The sequence below is a fragment of the Chelonia mydas genome, chromosome 10 (genome assembly GCF_015237465.2).
Source record: "Chelonia mydas isolate rCheMyd1 chromosome 10, rCheMyd1.pri.v2, whole genome shotgun sequence".
NCBI lineage: Eukaryota > Metazoa > Chordata > Testudines > Cheloniidae > Chelonia > Chelonia mydas.
In genome coordinates, this window is record NC_051250.2 from 5,906,088 (window position 1) to 5,926,893 (window position 20,806).

General features: G+C 42.5%; 1 protein-coding gene across 1 annotated transcript; it reads right to left on the reverse strand.

The window, feature by feature from the left end:
* Positions 1–317: 317 nt before the first annotated feature.
* TEKT4 (tektin 4) lies at positions 318–17,648 on the reverse strand. The gene is made up of 6 exons (XM_007060050.4): positions 16,943–17,648; positions 8,831–8,901; positions 5,820–5,963; positions 4,771–4,993; positions 2,544–2,698; positions 318–717 (listed from the first exon to the last, which is right to left on the reverse strand). The coding sequence occupies exons 1-6, from the start codon at positions 17,474–17,476 to the stop codon at positions 501–503; spliced, it is 1,344 nt and encodes a 447-aa protein (XP_007060112.3). The 5' UTR covers positions 17,477–17,648; the 3' UTR covers positions 318–500.
* Positions 17,649–20,806: the final 3,158 nt, after the last annotated feature.

A 20,806-nucleotide genomic window follows, 5' to 3' on the forward strand; every position in this document is an offset into this window, starting at 1 on the left:
TTTGCTATGTGTAGTTAGTATTCAGACTGTCACATGACTGTGAAAACTACAATTTTACTTTCATAACCCTTGGGCAGCTTGAAACTAAAATCTATTTAATCTGTTTCCTTACTGAAGTGTGGGTTCTTCTATTTCCCAAGCACACTTATTTGTTCACTGTAAAGTTGCTTGAAAACAATGGAGCTAGAAAAGCCTTTCTTTGTTCCAAAACCCGCAGGTTCATTTATTTGATCTGAGGAAAAAAGCCCTGAAACATCACATACTGTATGAACTACACAAGCATAAAGAAAACAGAGATCAAATTTTAGGTGGAATGCAAATGCAAGAACCACAGCCAATGCTTATTTATTTTTATTGCTTATGCATTTTTATTTAAATAAAGGAAATTAACAGCGAATTCTGTTTCTTATTGACTATAATATTACACACTTATTATAAAATTAAATATCTTTGGTTAAGATTTTCTACCAATCTTCACATCATTAATACAGAGAGTATTGCTACTGGTAACCTGCTAGTTTAAGGACAACAGGGTATCGCGTGCGATGGGCCATGCACTTCTGCCTATCAATAAAAATGCTGTTCGATTTCACAGCTATCTCCTTCTCCAGACTCATCCGCGTGTCTTCCAGGTTCCTCAGAGACTGTTCAGCCTCCAGTAGTTTCTGCTTCAGAGACTCAATGGACTCTGTCAGTTCTTCAACTTCACTGATCAACCTGAATAGAATTAAATAAGTAATCAAAATTAGAGGAAGGCTCCAAAGGCACGTGAGCTGTTATAGTTCTCTGGTTAGCCGTCTTTGTTCTTCTGAAACTCAACAGCCCAGTAATTGGGTGTTAGTCTGTACAACGGCTAGCAGGGCCTGGTGGGTGCTATAGACTTTGGGCTAAAGGATTATGAAATGAAGCTGCTCTCCGAGCTGTGAATGAAGTCTCTTCCAATAAACATAAAGCTAGGACTAATTTCAAACGACTGTAATTATAAAGGTCTCCTAAAATTTACATTGTAAAAAATATGCTCAACAAACTCCAAGATAACCCTTCCCCATTTGGAATAGTCATGAAAGAATGATATGTTGTCCTAGATACTATTCCATTCTGCAAGCATCCTATGTTAACAACTGAAGGGCTAAAGATGGTTTAGATGACTGATTGATTTTTGACTGTCTGAACGTTCATGTAAGCCGAAATTTTTACCTCTGTTCGCTGGTGTACAACTGGAGGAACTACTGAAGCCCATAGTGTTACTCCAGATGTACATTGATGTAAGTGAGATCACAACACGTTCCTTAGGTCTTTTTAGAATGAATTGTAGAGAAGCGTTTCAAAGCCATAAAAGGCAGTTAGGTGCAAGACTCTCATTGAAAGTTCCCCCCAAATGTTTATTTCTTGGGAGAAGGGGATGCTATATATAAGGGGTATGTACTGGGGGGAGAGGAGTAAAGTGAAACAATATAAGGCCCCATTTCAGAAAAACAATTAAACACATCCCTGTTCAGCAAAGCACTTAAGCATGTCCTTATATCCTATTAGAAGCAATGCACATGTTTAAGAGCTTTGACTAGGGATGGTTTGCTGAATCAGGGCCTAAAGGAATGTGTCTGAGATAGCATAAAGCATTTGAATTAAGTAAAATGATCGAATCACTATACAGAGGAGAGAAGCAGCATATTGGCTTTGAATGTTGTATATTTTTGCTATAACCACCTGGGAAAGCTGATCACAAATTTTCCTAAGGGCAGGGGAAAAAAAACACATGTGGGAGAATCAATTACAAGCACAATAATGAGATCAAGAGTAACAAATTACATTCCGACCTTTAATTTGAAAGGATTTATTGCCCTCCAGTTTTTAAATGGATTATTACTGAAAATCGAATGCCATCAGCAAGTTCTTTGGAGGAGCTGATGAGTTTTCTCAGCTTCTAGAAATGCACAGCCCATTTATATTCGCAGTGCTTGAAGCATAATTGATTCACCGCATAATCCACCTCCCAATGAACCTCTGCCAAGAGCATACCGTCTGCAAATTATCTACAACCTGTCAGGTTATTTTGGATCAGTTGGATAAGTAAAGACCCCCACTGTTCAAAGAAGAAAGCGGACAGATATGTTTATGGATTCTCTATTTATAAACATGTTGGACCTGATTCAGATCTTCTTTACGCTGATTTCAATGGCATAACTCCCAGTTCACATCAGTGAAAGGTATTGGAATCAAGCCCAGTAATTAAGAGCTGAAGGTCACATGCTACAAAACTAAATGTCAACATATTTCATACAACAGTGGCAGTGACATTGTTAAACTTGGGGATTAGATAATTGACATTTCAGAACTGGCATCAATGGGTAAAACTTCATTGAATCTATGTCAACCCATTGAAGTCAATGATATACCCATTCACAATAACACCTTATTGTGAATGGGTAAACCATTTATTTCTTTGCCACTGTATGTCTCTATGTCTCTGCCAGGCAGAAGTTCTCTAAAAATGTCTTTGATATAATTGGGGTTTTTAATGACTCTCTCTTTAATGTGTTTACCTGAATTGTGCTGGATCTCTGCAGAGCTCAACGTTGGGCCTAAAAGATCTGTCGTACAGCCTTGTCTGAGCCACTTTCAGCGGAGCTTCTTTGTCCTTAATAGCTTGTTTGAGAGCAGCAATGTTGTTTTCTTGATCTCCAATCTCTTTAAGAGTCTGTTTGAAGAGAATATCCATGAAAAAAGACAAGTTTAAGACAATAAATTTAACTTATATGGTACTATTAGTGTGTATAGCACTTTACAGACATCAAATGATGGGGCCTCTTCATGCTCCCAAGGAATCAACAGTAGTTTTGCTCCTGCTAGGTAGCCTGTTGATGCCAGAATATGGGAGTTGCAAAGGCCCTATAAAGCTCTTTTTTCTCCTTATCTCTGTTCCTAAACTGAGCAGAGTGAAAAGTCTGATGTCCATTTTAAAGAGAAGCTGAAGAATATTTGCAGCTGATTAAATACTACAGTCTATTTGTACTCTCATCAGAACCTGTTCATGGCACAATCCGTCTCAGTAAATCATTTCTGGCACTGCAATTAATGTAAATTACTCAAAAAGTGACAGGCTATTTTAAATTAGATCAGAAAGATTACCTGTGCTTATGTTCACAGATTTCTGGCATTAGTGAAGCTGAAATCACTATGAAAAGAATCAGGATTTCTCACTTTATCTACTTTAAAACCAGTGAACTCCATTGACTTTGATGGAGTTACTCCAGAATTAAATCAGTGAAAATGAGTAGAATCAAGGCCCATGAATCTGTATTTCTGATTTTTTTTTTTACAAGGTATTACACATTTTCACAGAATCATTCAGTCATGAGCTGCTGAATGTCAGTTTGTTGCACCTTTGGACTTTAAGGAGAAAAAACAAAATGGAAATTGACATTAATGCCCATAGAACTTCAGTAGTATTACAGTGGATGCCGTTAAAAAACAAATACCATACCAATGGTATTGTCCTTACACACAGTAGGTAATACATTTAGAATGCACAGTGTACCATGCTAAATGCTCGCTTTTTAAGAGTATAATAATAAAAATAATCTTGGGAAGCAACTAGTGCAGTGGTTCCCAAACTTGTTCCATCGTTTGTGCAGGAAAAGCCCCTGGCACACCGGGCTGGTTTGTTTACCTGTCGCGTCCGCAGGTTCGGCCAATCGTGGCTCCCACTGGCCACAGTTCGCTGCTCCAGGCCAATGGGAGCTGCTGGAAGCAGTGTGGGCTGAGGGACGTACTGGCCGCTGCTTCCAGCAACTCCCATTGGCCTGGAGCAGCGAACCACAGCCACTGGGAGCCGCGATTGGCTGAATCTGTGGACGCGGCAGGTAAACAAACCGGCCCGGCCCGCCAGGGGCTTTCCCTGAACAAGCGGCAGAACAAGTTTGGGAACCACTGAACTAGTGGTTACTGGCAGTGATGTATATGATACTGACTACTGTAATCTTCCCTTGAAGAGGTACAGTCACAGTAAAAATGCTCTGTCTAGTTTATTAGATAAGTTATGGAAAAGGCACCATAATGCACACTACTGTGGATGCTTCTATTTAGGAGTGACATGTTCATAAAAATGTTACCATTTCTCTATCCCCGCCCCCACCTGTCCTCTGCTAGCTCAGAGCTGCCCTTCAATGGGATCCAAAGCTTTTTACTTTGTCTCCAACAACATCTTGAAACATCTCACCCTATTAATAGCTTTTAAATAGGAGTCTATGTTGTATGTGTACATGTCTTGCATGTACAGCAAGATGCACACTGTGTACTCTTCACACATGGATACAGTGGGAAAAATCCACCCTGGGTTAATTCCACTGACTTCAGTGGGGCTACACCTGAGATGAATATTGACCTAGTACTTTACAGATAGACAGGTGGGAAACACCTATTAGATCATAAAGTTCATCTCCTTGCCAGGGCAGGAGTTAGGCCCTGATTCAGCAAAGCACTTAAGCATGTACTTAACTTTGAGCATGCATTTTAAGTCCACCGTGATTTAGTGATGCAGTGACAATAAGGGAACTTAAGCACACTTAAATATAATCATGTGCTTAGATGTTCTGCTGAATCGGGGTCACAACTGGAAACCCTATCAGATACTAAACTGACACAAAATACTATTCTATACTCTAAATGGACTAAGCAACTCTTCTTTCTTGATCATTCTGCGGTGATGATCTCAATATGTGTGAAAACTAATGGAAGCAGCTTAGCCAATAAACTCAGGGGCACCCTTACTTTTTTCAAATGATGTTCCAGTTTGTGTTTTGCATCTTCCATCTCTTCACAGCGTTTAGCAAAAGCCTCATTGACAGCAGCGCACTGCAAGTGGAGATCCTCAGCTGTGTCATGAAGGATATTGTCAATCAATAAACGGAGGTTGATGGAAGCCAGTCGCTCTCGCTCTGCCCTATAGATGTTGTCATGGCTGAATTTTGCCCAGGTTTCAGGCGTTGAGGCACTGTAAGGGATAGGGCAGGAATCACTCTCATGAACACCTTTGTTCAAGTTGCAATGGAAAAGAAAAGCCAAACCAGAAAAGCCAAACCAGTTCCATTTCCTTGGGTTTTATCATCCCATAAGCTTTCCTGCACCCGTTAGTATTACTGTAAATGAAACATGGGGGAACAGCAGATGGGAATACTCTCACCTGTCCTCTCACTTCTGAAGCAGAGAGAGATACACTAAATAGAATCATCAGAAGTTCTATCACCTTTAACAAATAGAATAAAGGCAAAACAAAAAATAAGAATCAATCATACATTTTAACTATACTGAGAGTGGCAAACATTGTTAAGACAGCGGTACATAAGCACTAGGATTTCTAGCCAATTAAGCTTTACAACCCATGTCTACTTTATCTACAAAGCAGATTGAAATATGATTCTATGGTAATACTTTGCCATCTGTTGAGCATCAGAAGGAACTATATAACATTTTGTAAACTACATTGCAGGAATAGTGATTGGAAGGAAAAAAGTGACATTTATAATAGTTAAGCAATAAAATTCTGTTCTATATAACTTTTCTTTCAACAACTAACCCAGGGCCTTCTGTAATTCAATCTAATCGAGCCTTTGCATTGACTTCAATGGGTTTTGAATGACACCCCACCCAAATGTTTATAACAAATTATTGCTAAGAACTGATATTTTTGCAAACATAATATGTATTTGTTTGGTATAAAATAAACTTATATACAAAAATGGTGTGGTTTTAGCTGATACAGAGGATCCTTTACATCTCAATGGCTTTCCTTGTATAGGTTAATAACAAGTAGTCCTCACCTTTCCTCAAACTTTGATGAGCTGGGATGGAACTGGATGTTGGTGCTCTGATTATTGTATCTTCCACATTTGTCATCAATGTTGTATGTTTCCACCTTATCAGACCAATCCATTTCACAAATCTGCTTGTGATCTCGATTTAATCTAAAAAGGTGAAGATTACCACAAATCAGTGCTGGAAAAATAATACGACCTTGCAAAAACATCATGAAAATGTATGAGTCCAGAGGACAGAGCCTAGGACTTTCAAAGAAAGCTGGGTAGCTAACCCTCCTCCGATCCTTTGAAAATTCCAGCCCAAAATCTATTTCCCCAACCTTGCACAGCAGCACCCTACTACCCACTTCCATCCCTCCACCTCAACTCTCCTCTGTACTAACTGCAATAGCTGGAGGTCTGATGGTGAGGTGCGGAGCTGGACCTGGGGTTTCACAGAGTAATCCTGGTGGACAGGGGGCCCATATGGGAACTCCATAATGTGACCCACATGTTTTTCTTAGTCCTCTTTCCCACTCACCCAAAGTTTTTATCAAGGAGACAGCATGATTTGATCCTCGGAAAACACAGTATAATGACATTAAAAATTAAACCTGTTGCTTTATTCTAAATTAAATCTCTCCTGCCTACCACAATTAATTTAAAGATCTTTAGCAACAGTTAGTTATAAAATGTACCATTTTTCTCTCGCCTATTACCACCAGATGTCAGTATGAACTAAGGAATCAAAAAGTCTACAAATGTTAACCTATGTAATGCTACACCAAGACGATCTTAAAACAATTATTAATACAAAGTAAAGTCTGAACTCAATAGATCCTGTATTGTGCTTTGATGGAGGTTGCAACACAACAGCCCGTATTCTTCATAGAAATATTGTTATAATATGATTATAGCATAACTATGATATGTTTTGTGCAAGATAAGGCATGTGAGATATCATTGGAAAGGTTATGATTTACTGAATATGATTATCCTATTTGTATGCATTTTTGTATCTAAACTTCGGAATATTGACTATACATCTTAACTACAAAAGTGTTTGCCCCTGAGGAACGCCCACCAGACAAAATGCAATCAGCCTGGCTGGTTAGCTGGGGACAAGTCAATGAACCATTAAGGAGAACAATAGGTCTTTGAAGATGCTAATCTCCCACCTTTTGGAGAAGCTTCCTGGGATGCTACAAATGGCCTTTGTCTCATGGCTGCTTTGACACTGCAGGGTCATGTGGTCATGTCACCTGGTACTGGACTCCAACATAGAATACCAATATTTTTCCACTGAGGGGGGTGGGAATCACACTGAAAGACAAAGGATTCCTGCCATATGTAAATCCTATTTAAGGGAGGGAAGAGAGTTAATCAGGGTTCTTTCTTCACTGAACCCCCGCCCAGGATGACTGCAGCAAACATCTAAAGCTGCAGCAGCACTGTAATGTGGCTGTGTAGTCGTGGCACCAGCGCTGAGAGAGAGCTCTTTACAGCACTGAAACTTGCAGTGCTCGGGGGGGGGGGGAGGGGAGGGGGGCGTGTTTTTTCACACCCCTGAGCGAGAAAGTTGCAGCACTGTAAAGTGGCAGTGTAGACAAGGCCTAAGAAACAAAGACAAAAGGGCGGGGGGGGGCGGGGAGAGCTGAGCCCAGGCTGGAAAAGGTGTCTGGCTTGTGAAAGAAATGCCTAAAACAACATTTAGGGTGAGAAATTACTACTTGTAACCAGTTTCTTTAGTGTATTAAGCTTAGTTTGCGTGTTTGTTTTATTTGCTCAGTAATCTGCTTTGATCTGTTTGCTATCCCTTATAAAAACTTAAAATCTGTCTTGTGTAGTTAATAAGCTTGCTTTTGTTTTCTCTAAACCCAGTTTGTGGAATTCATAACAGGGCGGGGGGGGGGGGGGGGGGGGGGGGAAGCTGTGCATATCTTCCTCCACATTGAGGGAGGAGGTGAATTTCAATAAGCTTACGCTGTATAGTTCTCTGTGCATCACAGACAAAACAATTTTGGGTTTGCACCCCAGCAGGGGTGTGCACTTGAGTGCTGGGCAATTCCCTAGCTGAGTCTTCCCATGCAGAGCTGATTTCAGTATCCATGTCATTCCGCAGCTGGTGTGTCCCTACCTGTGTGTGTGCTGGAGGAGGCTTGAGGGCCTGGCTCAGCAGGCCAGAGTAAGGGAGCCCAGGCTGATGGAATAGGAGGGCTCAGTGGTACCCCAGTACATCAGGTGGCATCCCGGAGTGGGGGGTAACCCATCACAGAGGTAATTAAACTATTTGAAATTGTTGTGTGATTCCACTTTTTATAAGCATTCTTTATTAAAATAATATTCTGCTTTATATCTAAGAAAATAAGACAAATGCTGGCTGATAAGAATAAAAGATTTTGAAATGTAATGTGTACTATTAATTGCCTCACCTTGAAATACCTTAGAATTTAGTAAACATCTTATCTTCAGACAGGTATATTGTAACCTAAATGTAAACACTACTTTTCAAGAGCAAACAGACTTCCATACTAGCAAAGATACTGTCAGGTTTTTTCACTTCCTTAATTCATACTCACATCTGACGGCAACAGCTCAGGGGGCACAAGGGTACTTTTTTCTAACAAATTGTTTAAAAAGAGATTTTAAAATAGCTGTACTAGTCCCAATGCAATAGAGCAGTGACTTCAACAGAATAAAATGTTTTTACTGTACTTCTACTTAAATGCAATTTTGAGCCATCACAGAACTAGACAGATCTATTTGAAAGCAAGATAAAAAATCTGACCTAATGTTATAGAATAATGGAAACTATTGCTACAAAAAGACATGGCACTTCTCTTACACCACCTGGCTTGCTTACAATGCTGCCTTTCCATATACATAATTGTATCTATTTTGAGGGCTTAAATAGAATGGTAGGTAGTGCATAGGCCTTGTGAATTTCACCTACTGACAGTTGTGTCCATAGAGGTCAGGAATGAATTTGGTCCTATAAATCATTAAGTACTTAGGAACAGTGAAAAGCATCTTACTGCATCTGGTTAACAGCTTGCATCAAAGTTCTCTTCAGAAGTTCTTGTACATTTCTGATAAGTTCAACTTCCTAGATAAAAATATAAAAATTATGATATTCAGTACATCCCATTTTCAGAGACCTTTGCTTTCAACCACTACTGGTGCATTGCTAAATTGTCCACTAATTATCCATTCTCTTTGTGACACTATTTTTCATTATTGTAAAGACTTTGTCAAGATCTTCCGAGGAGTTAGATATGATTCAAATATAAGGTAGATCAATCAACATTGAATTCACTCAATAAATTACAGGTTTGTGACTAATGCTTAAAGTATTTCCGTTCTTTAGAATTTGTTGTTTTAATACTGCATGTATATTAAGAGGAAGGAATATGTTTTATCATATTTAAGACAAGATTTGCAACAGTATAGGCTGATATATAGATGTTGGTGCTAGACCTTTTACAAAATTATTGTATGTTTAAATGGCTTTAAGGCACCCACTGAAAAATAATCTATTGAATTTCAAAGCTTTGTCATATAGGATCAGACCAACTTAGCCCAGAATCCTGCATCTGGTAATGGACAACACCAAGGAATATGGAAAAATCTCATAATGCATCTAGTCAGTTCAACAATGTTGTAGATGGAGGAACAATTGTCTCCTAAAGCCAGCAGGTGATTAGTTTATGCCCTGAAGAGTTGACCCACCTCCTTGATAATGGGACAGATGTCTAAAGCCCCAGGTTGAACTGATGTATCATGCTAATTTCATAATTAAATTTATTTGGATAGGAAACTAAAAGTCTGTATTTTAAAATATCCTTTACTGAACAAGGAAGCATCTTAGGTTGTAAGAAGTTTGCTTTGTTCCTGAAGTACCAATACTTAATGAAATGACCTTTCTGACCTGGAAGCTTGTGCACTTTTATTTATTAGCTGGTCCAATAAAAGATACCACATTTCCTACCTTATTTCCTCCGCTTATTATTTGTGGCCTAGACATTAAAAAGAGCTACAGGGCATTAAAAAACTCCTCATTAATGTTGCTATTTTACTCCAATGACAGTCATCTGGCCAGCAGAGAGAGAACATATTTACTATCAAACACTATTCTTAGAACTGTGCTTGCACCAGTTGATTATGTTACAATGTTTTAGACAAATAAGGATGTATACAAGCCACTGACACATCAGCTTATTCTCCATAAGAAACAAAGGAGGAAAATAATAAAGAACAATTTATTTTAAACAGAAAAAGGACAAGTCTGATCAGGGTGAAAATGGCATTTTTAAGATTCTGAGATGCACTGTTAAAATGAAACCTATTAAAAAAAGTTGACAGTGTCTCTTTAATAAACTGCCCTTGCAATCAGGAATACCAAGGAAGGAAATGTTACGAGGGTTGAATTGTTAGACAGCACCATTTTGTTACAAATATTTTAAAAGATTTAGCAAGACCCGAGATTTGAAATGCCATTAAAGATAATTGATTTCATGTTGTGTGGTGTATCCTCAGTTTAAATAAAGAGGCAATAGTATTACCTATGGTCAATGTGCAATTTAATTGCACAGCTTTGAATATGAAAAGCCTTCCATTACCAATTAATAGGTCTCTTACATGGCAAAAGAGATGCGGTACTAAAATAAAGGAGACTTTTGTTGAATGACCTACAATAAAAGTAACTGCATTTCTGCTGGGGGAGATGTGCACTTAAATAGAATACTTAAGAAATGCAGAAGCAATAGCCATAATCAACGGCAGCCATAATGCTAGTGGGAAGTAGATAAACCTAATGTGCTCCAGACACACAGGTTTAAATAACAACCACTTCTGCATGCTGATCTGCCATATGATTTTTCATGACATTTAAAATAAACTCCATGCTAATTCTTAAGCTGCATAAACTGGCAGAGCAACCTCATGAAACATACAGCCAGAAACCACGTCAGTAACAATGCCTTTTAGCTCTTTGGGAAGGTTTAGGATTCCTGATTTAACTCCAAACCTTAAAGTAGATGAGCTTCCCTCTTACCCTGAAACAGTGTGTGCAAATAAACGTAGAGTATGTTCAAACTAGCAAAAGACACCTACAGGCCCCCAAATTTCTGCATTATTACTCAGGCAAAGTTCAGTGGGAGTTTTGCCTGAATAAAAGCCGTGGGATTGGACACTAAATATTCCCGATTAAGGCCCCAATCCTCCAAAATGTATGCATGTGCTTATCTTTAACCCACTAAGTTCAGTGGGCCTGCTCAGTGCCTAAAGTTGTGCACATGTGTAAATCTTCACAGACTCAGAACTGAAGACATCTTACCACATAAGAGACAGAGGGATGAGTATGATTGAGCTATGTATGATTCATGCTCACCAATGCAAAATGCTCCCCTTCATATCTGTCTAGGAAATGGAGCTGGTGTGGTGCTTAGGGTGACCAGGTGTCTGGTTAGGATTAGGGATAGGGTTAGGAAGCCCGCTCCCCGGAGCCCGCACCCCCAGTTAGAGCCCTCACCCCTTCCCACACCCCAACCTCCTGCCCCAGCCCAGTGAAAATGAGTGAGGGTGGGGGAGAGCGAGCCACCAAGGGAGGGGGAATATAGTGAGAAGGGGTGGGGTCTCAGGGAAGGGGTGGGGCTAAGGGTGTTCGGTTTTGTGTGATTCGAAAGTTGGCAACCCTAGTTGTGCTTAAAAAAAGGGGAAGTTTTGCCTCTGCAGCATGGCTCTCTTTCCCCAACCCCAAACCTGCAGAAGTGCCTCCATGTGGCTCCACAGAGTTCAAGGCTGCAGATTTGGAGCAGGCCAGCTGGGACGGGGCAGAGGAGTTGGCTCCCCAGGCCTGCAGGGGAACACAGCCTGGTGCTGTTTGAAATTTCACTGCTTCCATGAGCATCCATGATAAAGGGAGTCAGAGTCTGGAAGCACTGCTAATTAGGACCAAATCCTGCCATCACTCTGTGACTCCCCATGGGGAGAGGTTTGTGGTTTAACAAGTGGTAGAATATATTTATAGAATGTATATGAGGAAGGAAAAATCAAATCCACAGCTACAAAACTGGCTAGGTGGTCATACTGCTGGAAAGGATCCAGGGGTTACAGAGGATTACAAATTGAATATGAGTCAACAATGTGATGCAGTTATGAAAAAGGCTAATATCTTTTGGGGATGTATTAACAGGAGTGTCATACGTAAGACCCAGGAGGTAATTGTCCCACTCTACTTGACACTGGTGAGGCCTCACCTGGAGTACTGTGTCCAATTATAGGCACCATAATTTAGGAAAGATGTGGACAAATTGGAGACAGTCCAGAGGAGAGCAACAAAAATGAAACACGGTTTAGCAAACCTGATCTATGAGCACAGATTTAAAAAAACTGGACATGTTTAATCTGGCGAAAAGTAGATTGAGGGACGACTTGATAACAGTCGTCAAATATGGTAAGGGTTGTTATAACTCTAAGGGTAGTTAAGTGTGGAATAGGTTTTCAAGGTTGTGGAATCCCATCATTGTCCAACCGGTTCTTAAAAATCTCCAAATGCATGTCAGGGATGGTTTAGATTTACTTGGTCCAGCCTGAGCAGAGGGGGCTGGACTTGATGACCTCTCAAGATCCTTTCCAGCCCGACATCCCTATGATTCTATGAGTCTATATTACCTTTATTTAGAGTGTGCATGGAAGTGTAGTATTAATTAGCTTGAAGACCCTTCATATATTATGAGAGGAAGGGACTATTAAAGGATTTTAGTCACTAGCAGCACTTTTGTAGTTCAGAGGATGACATTAATGTAGATTTGTATTTCTCAGAGTTGTAAGTATCGGACTTGATGGACGATATGTTCTCATTCCAGTCTTTTATGTTCTCATGTATATCTGGTCATCTCATCTATTAAAATGAAATGTCATGGAATCTAAAGGGATCTCATTTAATTTTCAGTTTTCTTTTCCATAGTTAAGAATAATAATCTTCATGACCATCATAAAATGATTGTCAATTTAAAACAAAATGAACATTTTACAGTTTAAAATTTAGTAGGTAATTTATTTTATTACAGGTTTTAGTTTTATGGTGCTATAGATGGTGCTTTCCTAAGTAGAATGAATCTAGTGATAAATCCATCACAATGCATAATTTTGTGCATCTCATTAATATCACTTGGAGAAAATAATGGGAATTTTTAAAAGCAAATGTTTGTGAGTTTCTTAAGCCAGGGTGGTATAAGCAGAGTTTTCTGTTTAAACCAGGGTGGTATTTGGCCCTAAATTAATCAATCTGGAGACTGCATGTGTAGAAATACCATTTGACATGCAAAATATACATACCTGACACATGATTTATACCACCATGTGACAAGCCCATGCTAGTGCTTATAATATAATATTAGATGCAGGCACACAAAGTTATTAATCTGGCATTACAATGACGCATAGGAGATTTAGAGTAGATGATGAGATGTGCTATGATAGTCAAATACATCATTCAGAGTTAGATACATGTTTATCTTTTCCTGAGTTCAGATATTTCACGTGCAGTAGTCTGATGTTGGAAGAAAGAAAAATGATGTAACTTACATGGATACATCTTTATTCATCATGAAAGACCATTCTGCTCCTTCCTCCAACCTCCCTTTCCTAACCGGAACTGCCCTTAAAATACCTCACTTCAATACGTCATCTAAGCTGATTCACTCCTTTCTAAGTAAAAGTCACCTAAGTACTACACATCTGATTTATATTACTCACCTGAAGATCTTTCACTGGAACATATTCATCCCTCATTATGGTAGTAGTGAAACAGGCAGTATTACATATCACCCTATGTGTTCTCAATATGACTCCTCCCTCTACTGCCTCTAGGAGAGAGAGGCTGAAACCCTCTATATGACAAAAAGTAGCAGGAAATCTTCCCTCTAGCTACCCCTGGTTTCTTACTGTGGTCATCTGCTAAAGTGACTTCTGCTGGAAGGAAAAGGAAATTACCCTTCCATGCAAAGGGCTTCCTCAGCTTGCGTGTCTGTTGGTGCTGTCTCTATAAACACCATTGCCCAGATCATCAAAGGTATTTAGGCTCCTAACTTCCATGTGTCCAAGCGCTGCTGAGAAGGTGCCTATCTTTCAGGGACTCTCATAATACAGGATCTGAACACTGCAGAGCAGAGGAGAGCAAAGGATCCCACATATCAGTAAAAAGGTCCCAAAATGACAGGAAATGGGAGCGGTAACCTTCTCTGCCTGTTTCCACCTCCCCCACATAGCTACAGCTGTGTGGATTTGGGGGGCCAGGGAGTAACCACTCTACTTGATACATCCATCCCCACAAATAACAGATTTCCCAGGGGGAATGAACGGGGCTCCTTGCCAAGCACACCTGGTAGGAGAAGAAGTAATCAGCTTAGTTTGCAGCAAGGGAGATTTAGGTTAGATATTAGGAAAACCTTTTTAACTCTAAGGATTTAAGCACTGGAACAGGTTAGACAAACACCTGTCAGGGCGGGCTAAATAGACCTTTCTGCCTCAGCATGGCTTCCTGTGGTCCCTTCCAACTGAACAATTCTATGATTCTATGGATATTAGTGCACTGCCACATCGGGGGTATTGTACCATGGGAAATAAGGTTGGAATGTGCCAAGCCTAGTAGGGTAGGGGGGCATGAAATCAGTGAAAAGGGACTGAATTGATTGCACAGACACCCTGGAATTCAATTTCCCCATGCGATCAAAAAACCTCTACCCAAGAGAAGGTATGTCAGACTCTCCACACAGCTGACCAGGTAGTGTCTTTAGAATGCTGTTTCCCTACCTTTGAGTTTTCACTGGGAGAGGAACATATGGCCCATCGTCCCTTCCCAGTTCCGAAGGAGGAAAAGACAAACCTAGAATGAGCAGCTCTGATCCTCCATTGCTTGAGGGAGGGGTTAGCATGGAAGGTGGTTGGACAGAGGAACAGGATTTGGAACAAATCTTTAATAAAACTGCGTATCTCCTCCAAATCAATATGCAAATGGAAATAAACCCACCAGCAAATCAAACCATTAACAAACATGCATTAGCTTTGAAATCTGAGCCATGAGCAGTCACAACTCATGGCTGAGTGACAAGTATTACCATTCTACGATTGGAAAGAGCAAGACATACAAGATAGAGATTGATTTCCTGGAATGAGAGTGGGGCATTTAGCATAACCAGGTCTTAAAGAGCTGGCAAAGTCACAAAGAATTCACTTCAAATCATTCTATTTGCAAACATCTCTGCTGCAAAATTCATGTATTTCAGTTAACTCTTGCACTGTTGTTGTTGTTCTCATATTATTCATTCGTTTCCCTCATTCCTCTTTGCAAAGGTCATTGGCATGGTAACAGAATCTTAGCTTCTCAAGAGTTCATTTGCTTCTGGTGCTTATGCCTCTTCTGAAATCACATCATTCTTTCTTTATGACAGGTCCAGTTGGCTGTTGATGCTTTGTCATCAGAAACAGAATTATGATTTAAAGTGAAGAACTAGCAGCAGGAGCAGATGGGCTCCTTAGAAATGAACTAAGTATCCTTCATAACAGTGAGTAACAGGTGAGTAATACAGGAAATAAGCTATGCCAGATGAATATTTTTGTAAATGTACGTTTGACAAAGTTCTCCATAAAGCGTCAAGAGCCTGTGAAGAGAATTTCTGCTTGATAATCTGGGTATAATCATGTTAATGTTTATGCAACAGAAGGACAGGCCACTACATTATCCTTTATGCTATCTAATGGTAATCTCATATTTTTACTATCAACTAGAATATTCCCATGAACACTGGTTACAACATCTGCATGATCCCAATTAAAGAACTCCTATAATATCCTAATTGCTTCCCATCCACTATGAAGTCCGGCTCTGTTTTTTGTTAAGTACTAATATTGCCGTTTAATCTGGTCAATAACTCATCCTGAATCAATTTTGGAACCTTCAAAATATATTGGAGATTGCAAAAAAGTAGGTATTAACTGATTCCTTAGATGCAAGAATAAGGAGCATTCCAGAATGCAAAATGGGTCCAGAATCTGTCCTCAGTTACGCCCGTTCAACCATAATTACATTCATGGAATTGTACAGCTATGAGAGCAGAATTTGACCCAACGCATTTTGCACACAATATCGCATTGAAAATCCCAGCATCTCCAAAGCAGATGCTAAAGTTTCTGCTGGAGGCTCTCTTTGGGGAACATGTTCCAAAACAGTTTATTTCATGTTTCAGAGTAGCTGCCGTATTAGTCTGTATCCGCAAAAAGAAAAGGAGGACTTGTGGCACCTTAGAGACTAACAAATTTATTTGAGCATAAACTTTTGTGAGCTACAGCTCACTTCATTGGATGAAGTGAGCTGTAGCTCACGAAAGCTTATGCTCAAATAAATTTGTTACTTTTCTGACAAACTTAGTTTAGCAAACATGAAATAAACTATCACCTGTATATGCCCTCTGCCTGCCTATGCTGTCACCCCACACAGTTGTCACCCATCTACCTCGTAATCTCAATACTGTATCAATCTTGCAGCATGATAAAGATCCTGCTTTATGTTGAAACACCACCTCTCTCTTTCTTTCCCTCAGCAGGACAAAAACAATCCCATGTCCAGGAAGACAGTTATGAGAAGGGTGGCTGGACATTGCCCACCCAAGGGCTACAACTGGCAACTAGCCAAGAACCTAGGGTGGCACTTAACTGGCACCTTATATTTTATATGGAGGTGCAGCCCATGGATGTCTCAAGCCAGCATGTGATGCTCCATGTCGATCTCAGAGGCCTCCATTCTGATCTTGCTTGTGTAACCCTCCTGCCAGGTGGAGCTGGCAGCAACAGGGGCCGGATTCAATATCAAGACCAGGACCAAGGGGGAGAGGTAGCAGGCAAGGAACTTTAGTCTCCCCTGGTCCTGCCCAAGCAGTGAGAACCAAACCGTTGGGAACACAACAGGCCACCAGGCCAGGAAGCAGAGCCAGGTCTGTGCTCTGCTGGGACAGGTCTCCATGGGCGGTGACCTCCACAGTCTGTCTATCTTAGGGTACTGCGGCGCTGCCCATCATCGCAGCCCCTGGGCATTTTAGAGATGAGGGGGGCTGCGGAAGGGCCTCAGGGCAGGCCCCAGCCCCACTCACCTTCAGCAGCTCCGTCTCCACCTGGTCCCGAACCAGGTCCCCCGGCTGCCTCCTCTCGCGGCACTGCAGGTTGTCGGTGGCGATGGTGCAGGGCACCTCGGTGGCGTCCAGCGCCCGCTCCAGCCGCACTTTCTGGGCCGCCAGCAGGTCGGTCTCGGCGCTCAGGTCCTCGGTCTCCCTCTGGAGCTCGGCCTTCCAGAAGTGCGTGTCCTGGAGGCGCTGGCCCAGCTTGGCGGTGGAGTCCTCCTGGGTGCGCTGGGCCAGGGCGGCGGCGTAGGCGGCCAGGCTCTGGGACTCGTGGCGGCAGCGCTCGGAGCCGTCGCGGTCGGCGAAGGCCTGGTGGTACTGGGCGTAGTTGTGCTGGTGCCACTCCTCGGTCAGGTACTTGGCGGTGCGGAAGCCGGCCGTGGCCAGGCCGCACGAGGAGTCCGGCCCCGTGTTCAGCGCCGCCTCGTACGCCTTCATGGGCAGCTCGGACACCGGCACCGCCTGCGGCGCCGGCTCCCTGGTCAGCAGCACCCCGCTCTGAGCCATGCTCGCTTCCCGCCGCACAGCGGCCCGGCCCCGGGCACCGCGACCAGGAAAGGCCGCGGCTCGCTGCGGGGCCTTCGAGCGGCGCCGCGCTCAGCGTCCTCCCGTTGCCCCGGCGACGGCGGCCAGCCAATCAGGGAGCGGGTGAACCTTCGGCTGGGAAACCCGAGACCGTGACGGGTTAGCGTCCCGGCCGCGCCCGTCGTTGCCCGGGCGACGGTGGCAGCCAATGGGAGAGCAGATGCGCCTGGGCAACGTTCTACGCTGTAGGGAAACTCGAGCCGGGCGGCGGTGAGCGTCCCCGACCCCCCGTTGCCTGGAGTGACGGTGCCAACCAATGGCGTTGCCGCGCCTGAGGGAGCGTTCCATGAGAGTGGGAGGGGGACTGTACTCCTGCTCTTAAAGGGCCAGAGGACCTGGTGTAGGGGAAGCAGAGTGTGCCCTTGCTTTGTGTGGAAGGGCTGACCCTTGTGGGTAGAGCTGGCTGGCAAGGGGGCGCAGGAGCCTTTGGTAGGGGCTCTCTCCCCCTCCTCAGGGTCACATAGGGCCTGGGCCCTGTAGCATTTACTCTGTGACCTCACCTGAGGTCATCCATGCCCTTCCCGTGGGCGACAAGACGTTGTCCAGCTGCAGCATTGCCTGCCCCCTGGTTACTGGGCGTACTGCCCATCAACCGCGGCCATCTCTTTGTTTGTTTCCTGGAAGCAGATGCATCCCGCAGAGCTTTCCGAGACCCGCTGGAACGCTGCGTTTCATGGTTGACCCTGTACTGAACGCTTGGAACTTCTTGGTGAAAGAACAGCCCACTGCCGGGAGCTGCTGGCAGTGCAGAGCCCAGGAGACCTAGGCCGTGTCCACGCTAGAAACACTACTGCTGTGCCACTCTAGTGTAGACACCTACTACAGCGACAGAAGTAAATCGCTGTAGTAAATCCACCTCTGCGAGAGGCAGTAGCTAGGTCAACAGGACAAGGAGTAATGGTCTCAAGTTGCAGTGGGGGAGATTTAGGTTGGATATTAGGAAAAACTTTTTCACTAGGAGGGTGGTGAAACACTGGAATGGGTTACCTAGGGAGGTGGTGGAATCTCCTTCCTTAGAAGTTTTTAAGGTCAGGCTTGACAAAGCCCTGGCTGGGATGATTTAATTGTGGATTGGTCCTGCTTTGAGCAGGGGGTTGGACGAGATGACCTCCTGAGGTCCCTTCCAACCCTGATATTCTATGAGTCTAACAGAATAATTCTTCCGTCAGCCTGTGTCTCTCAGAGGTGTGAATTTAGGTCGATGTAACTTTCTAGTGTAGACCAGCCCAGGGTGGAGCAGTTTTGAGTCCATCCGGTAGAATGCAGCAGTGTAGAAACACACTACCCAGCTCGTTACATGCTTATGCTTACACGAACATAGCTATGGTATAATGTTGGATAACCTACAGCAAAGCCCAAGGTTCGATTTCTCACTGATCTGCTTTAAAGAAAATAAAAAGACCATCCCCAGAACCCAACCAACACCCTTTACCAATCAAGCGCTTGTGAATTATGTCTACCTCTGTAGCACCTGTTTAATTTTCATTTTGAGAGTTACAACAGCATAAAACTTAAAATTAAATTTTAATATCTGGGTTATTACCAGGCACATAAATTAAATACAAATCTTCACAGAGTTAAAAGAAATGACCAGAAGGTGATGAATATTTCATATTCTGTTTGTCATTTTGGGAGGAAATTCAATGAGATCAGCCTAAAACAGAAGGGGATAATTCATCTAGCAATAGAGGGTGCTGTTGCCCATGCATTGCAACTAAACAAGACTCCCCTGATCTTCAGTATCATTGTGATCTTTAAAAACCATATGCTCCTTATTCCTCCTGGTGTTATTCAATGTAATCAGCATTTCGAATGACATGTGGAGAGATGCTCAAAATATCCAGAAAAGTTATCCACTCTCAAATACATGCAAATAGATGGATGGATGTTCACTGTAAATGAATTTGTGGCTGGTGAAAGGTGTCTGACAGCCCGAAGAGCCAATTCGCAGAGCGGGCGCAATACCAGCCACGGCAATACAAGGCTCCCCCATATTCCTGCTGATGTGCCTTGGCCCTGCAATTGAAGGAACCTATAGAGCTGAGAAAGTGGCATGGTCCCAATCAACTATCCAGCCTTTGCTAATACAGGTGTCCATCAGTGCCCAATGTGGGTGGTGGTTTCTTGTGATGCCTGATAGTCACTCTACTTGGAGCCGGACTGAGATCCACAAAACCCATGTTTCCCATAGGCCCCTGAATCATAGAAATGTAGGGTTGGAAGGGACTTTGAGAGGTCATCTAGTCCAAGCCCCCATGCAGATGTAGGATTAAGTATACCTAGACTATCCCTGACAGGCGTTTGTCTAATCTGTTCTTAAAAACCTCAAGTGGTAAGGATTCCACAACTTTGCTAAATAACCTGTTCCAGAGCTTAACTACCCTTTGAGTTAGAACATTTTTCCTAATATCTCACCTAAATCTCCCTAGCTGCATACTAAGCCGATTGCTTCTTGTCCTACCCTCAGTGTACATGGAGAACAACTGATCACCATTCTCTCTAACAGCCTTTTACATATTTGAAGATTGTTATGTGTCCCCCGCCCCCCCCCCCCCCCCCAATGGCCTTCAGCAAGTGACTCCTGGTCACTCCCGTGTATCTCTGGCACATAACCCTTTTCTGCTTGCCCACATGCAGTATTTTAGAAAAGCATGTTCTGGTTGGAATAGGTTCGGTATATGTCTGCACTGGTGGAGACAATTACACTTGATGCTTTGTTCACTGCTGGATAGCTGCATGAGCTACAGTGTATACTCATCATAGAAAGCTTCCTGTTGGCTCTGATTCTATCCAGAAAGGTACATGTGGCTTGGGTGTGGGCATCTGATTTCAATGGAAGTCTGCAGCCTAAATATCTTTGTGGATCTGGGCCCAAATAGCTAATCCAGTATTTCCAGAGCTGATCTGGCAGGAGCTATAGTGTCTCCTGAGCACCTTGTAATTTATTGTGTAATTTGCAGGGTGATGATTTCTGAGGAGCGGGAGAGGGAATAAAGCCTTTGTAGGTGAGCCTGAGTTATCTTCCACCATGATTTTATTTCCCCCCAAATTCTGGCCATTTGGTACAAGCTGGTACAAAAATTCTTGCTTTTTATGGGAGTTGATCCAACTTTCATTAAAGTCAATCGGAGTTTTTCCAATGGGAGTTGGACCCTATGATTCAGAGCTAAAAGTCATCCTTGGAAAGGATGGTTCAGCAGCAAGAAAGAATGATACATGCCACTGGAAGTAAGGAATCTCCCCTCTTTTGCA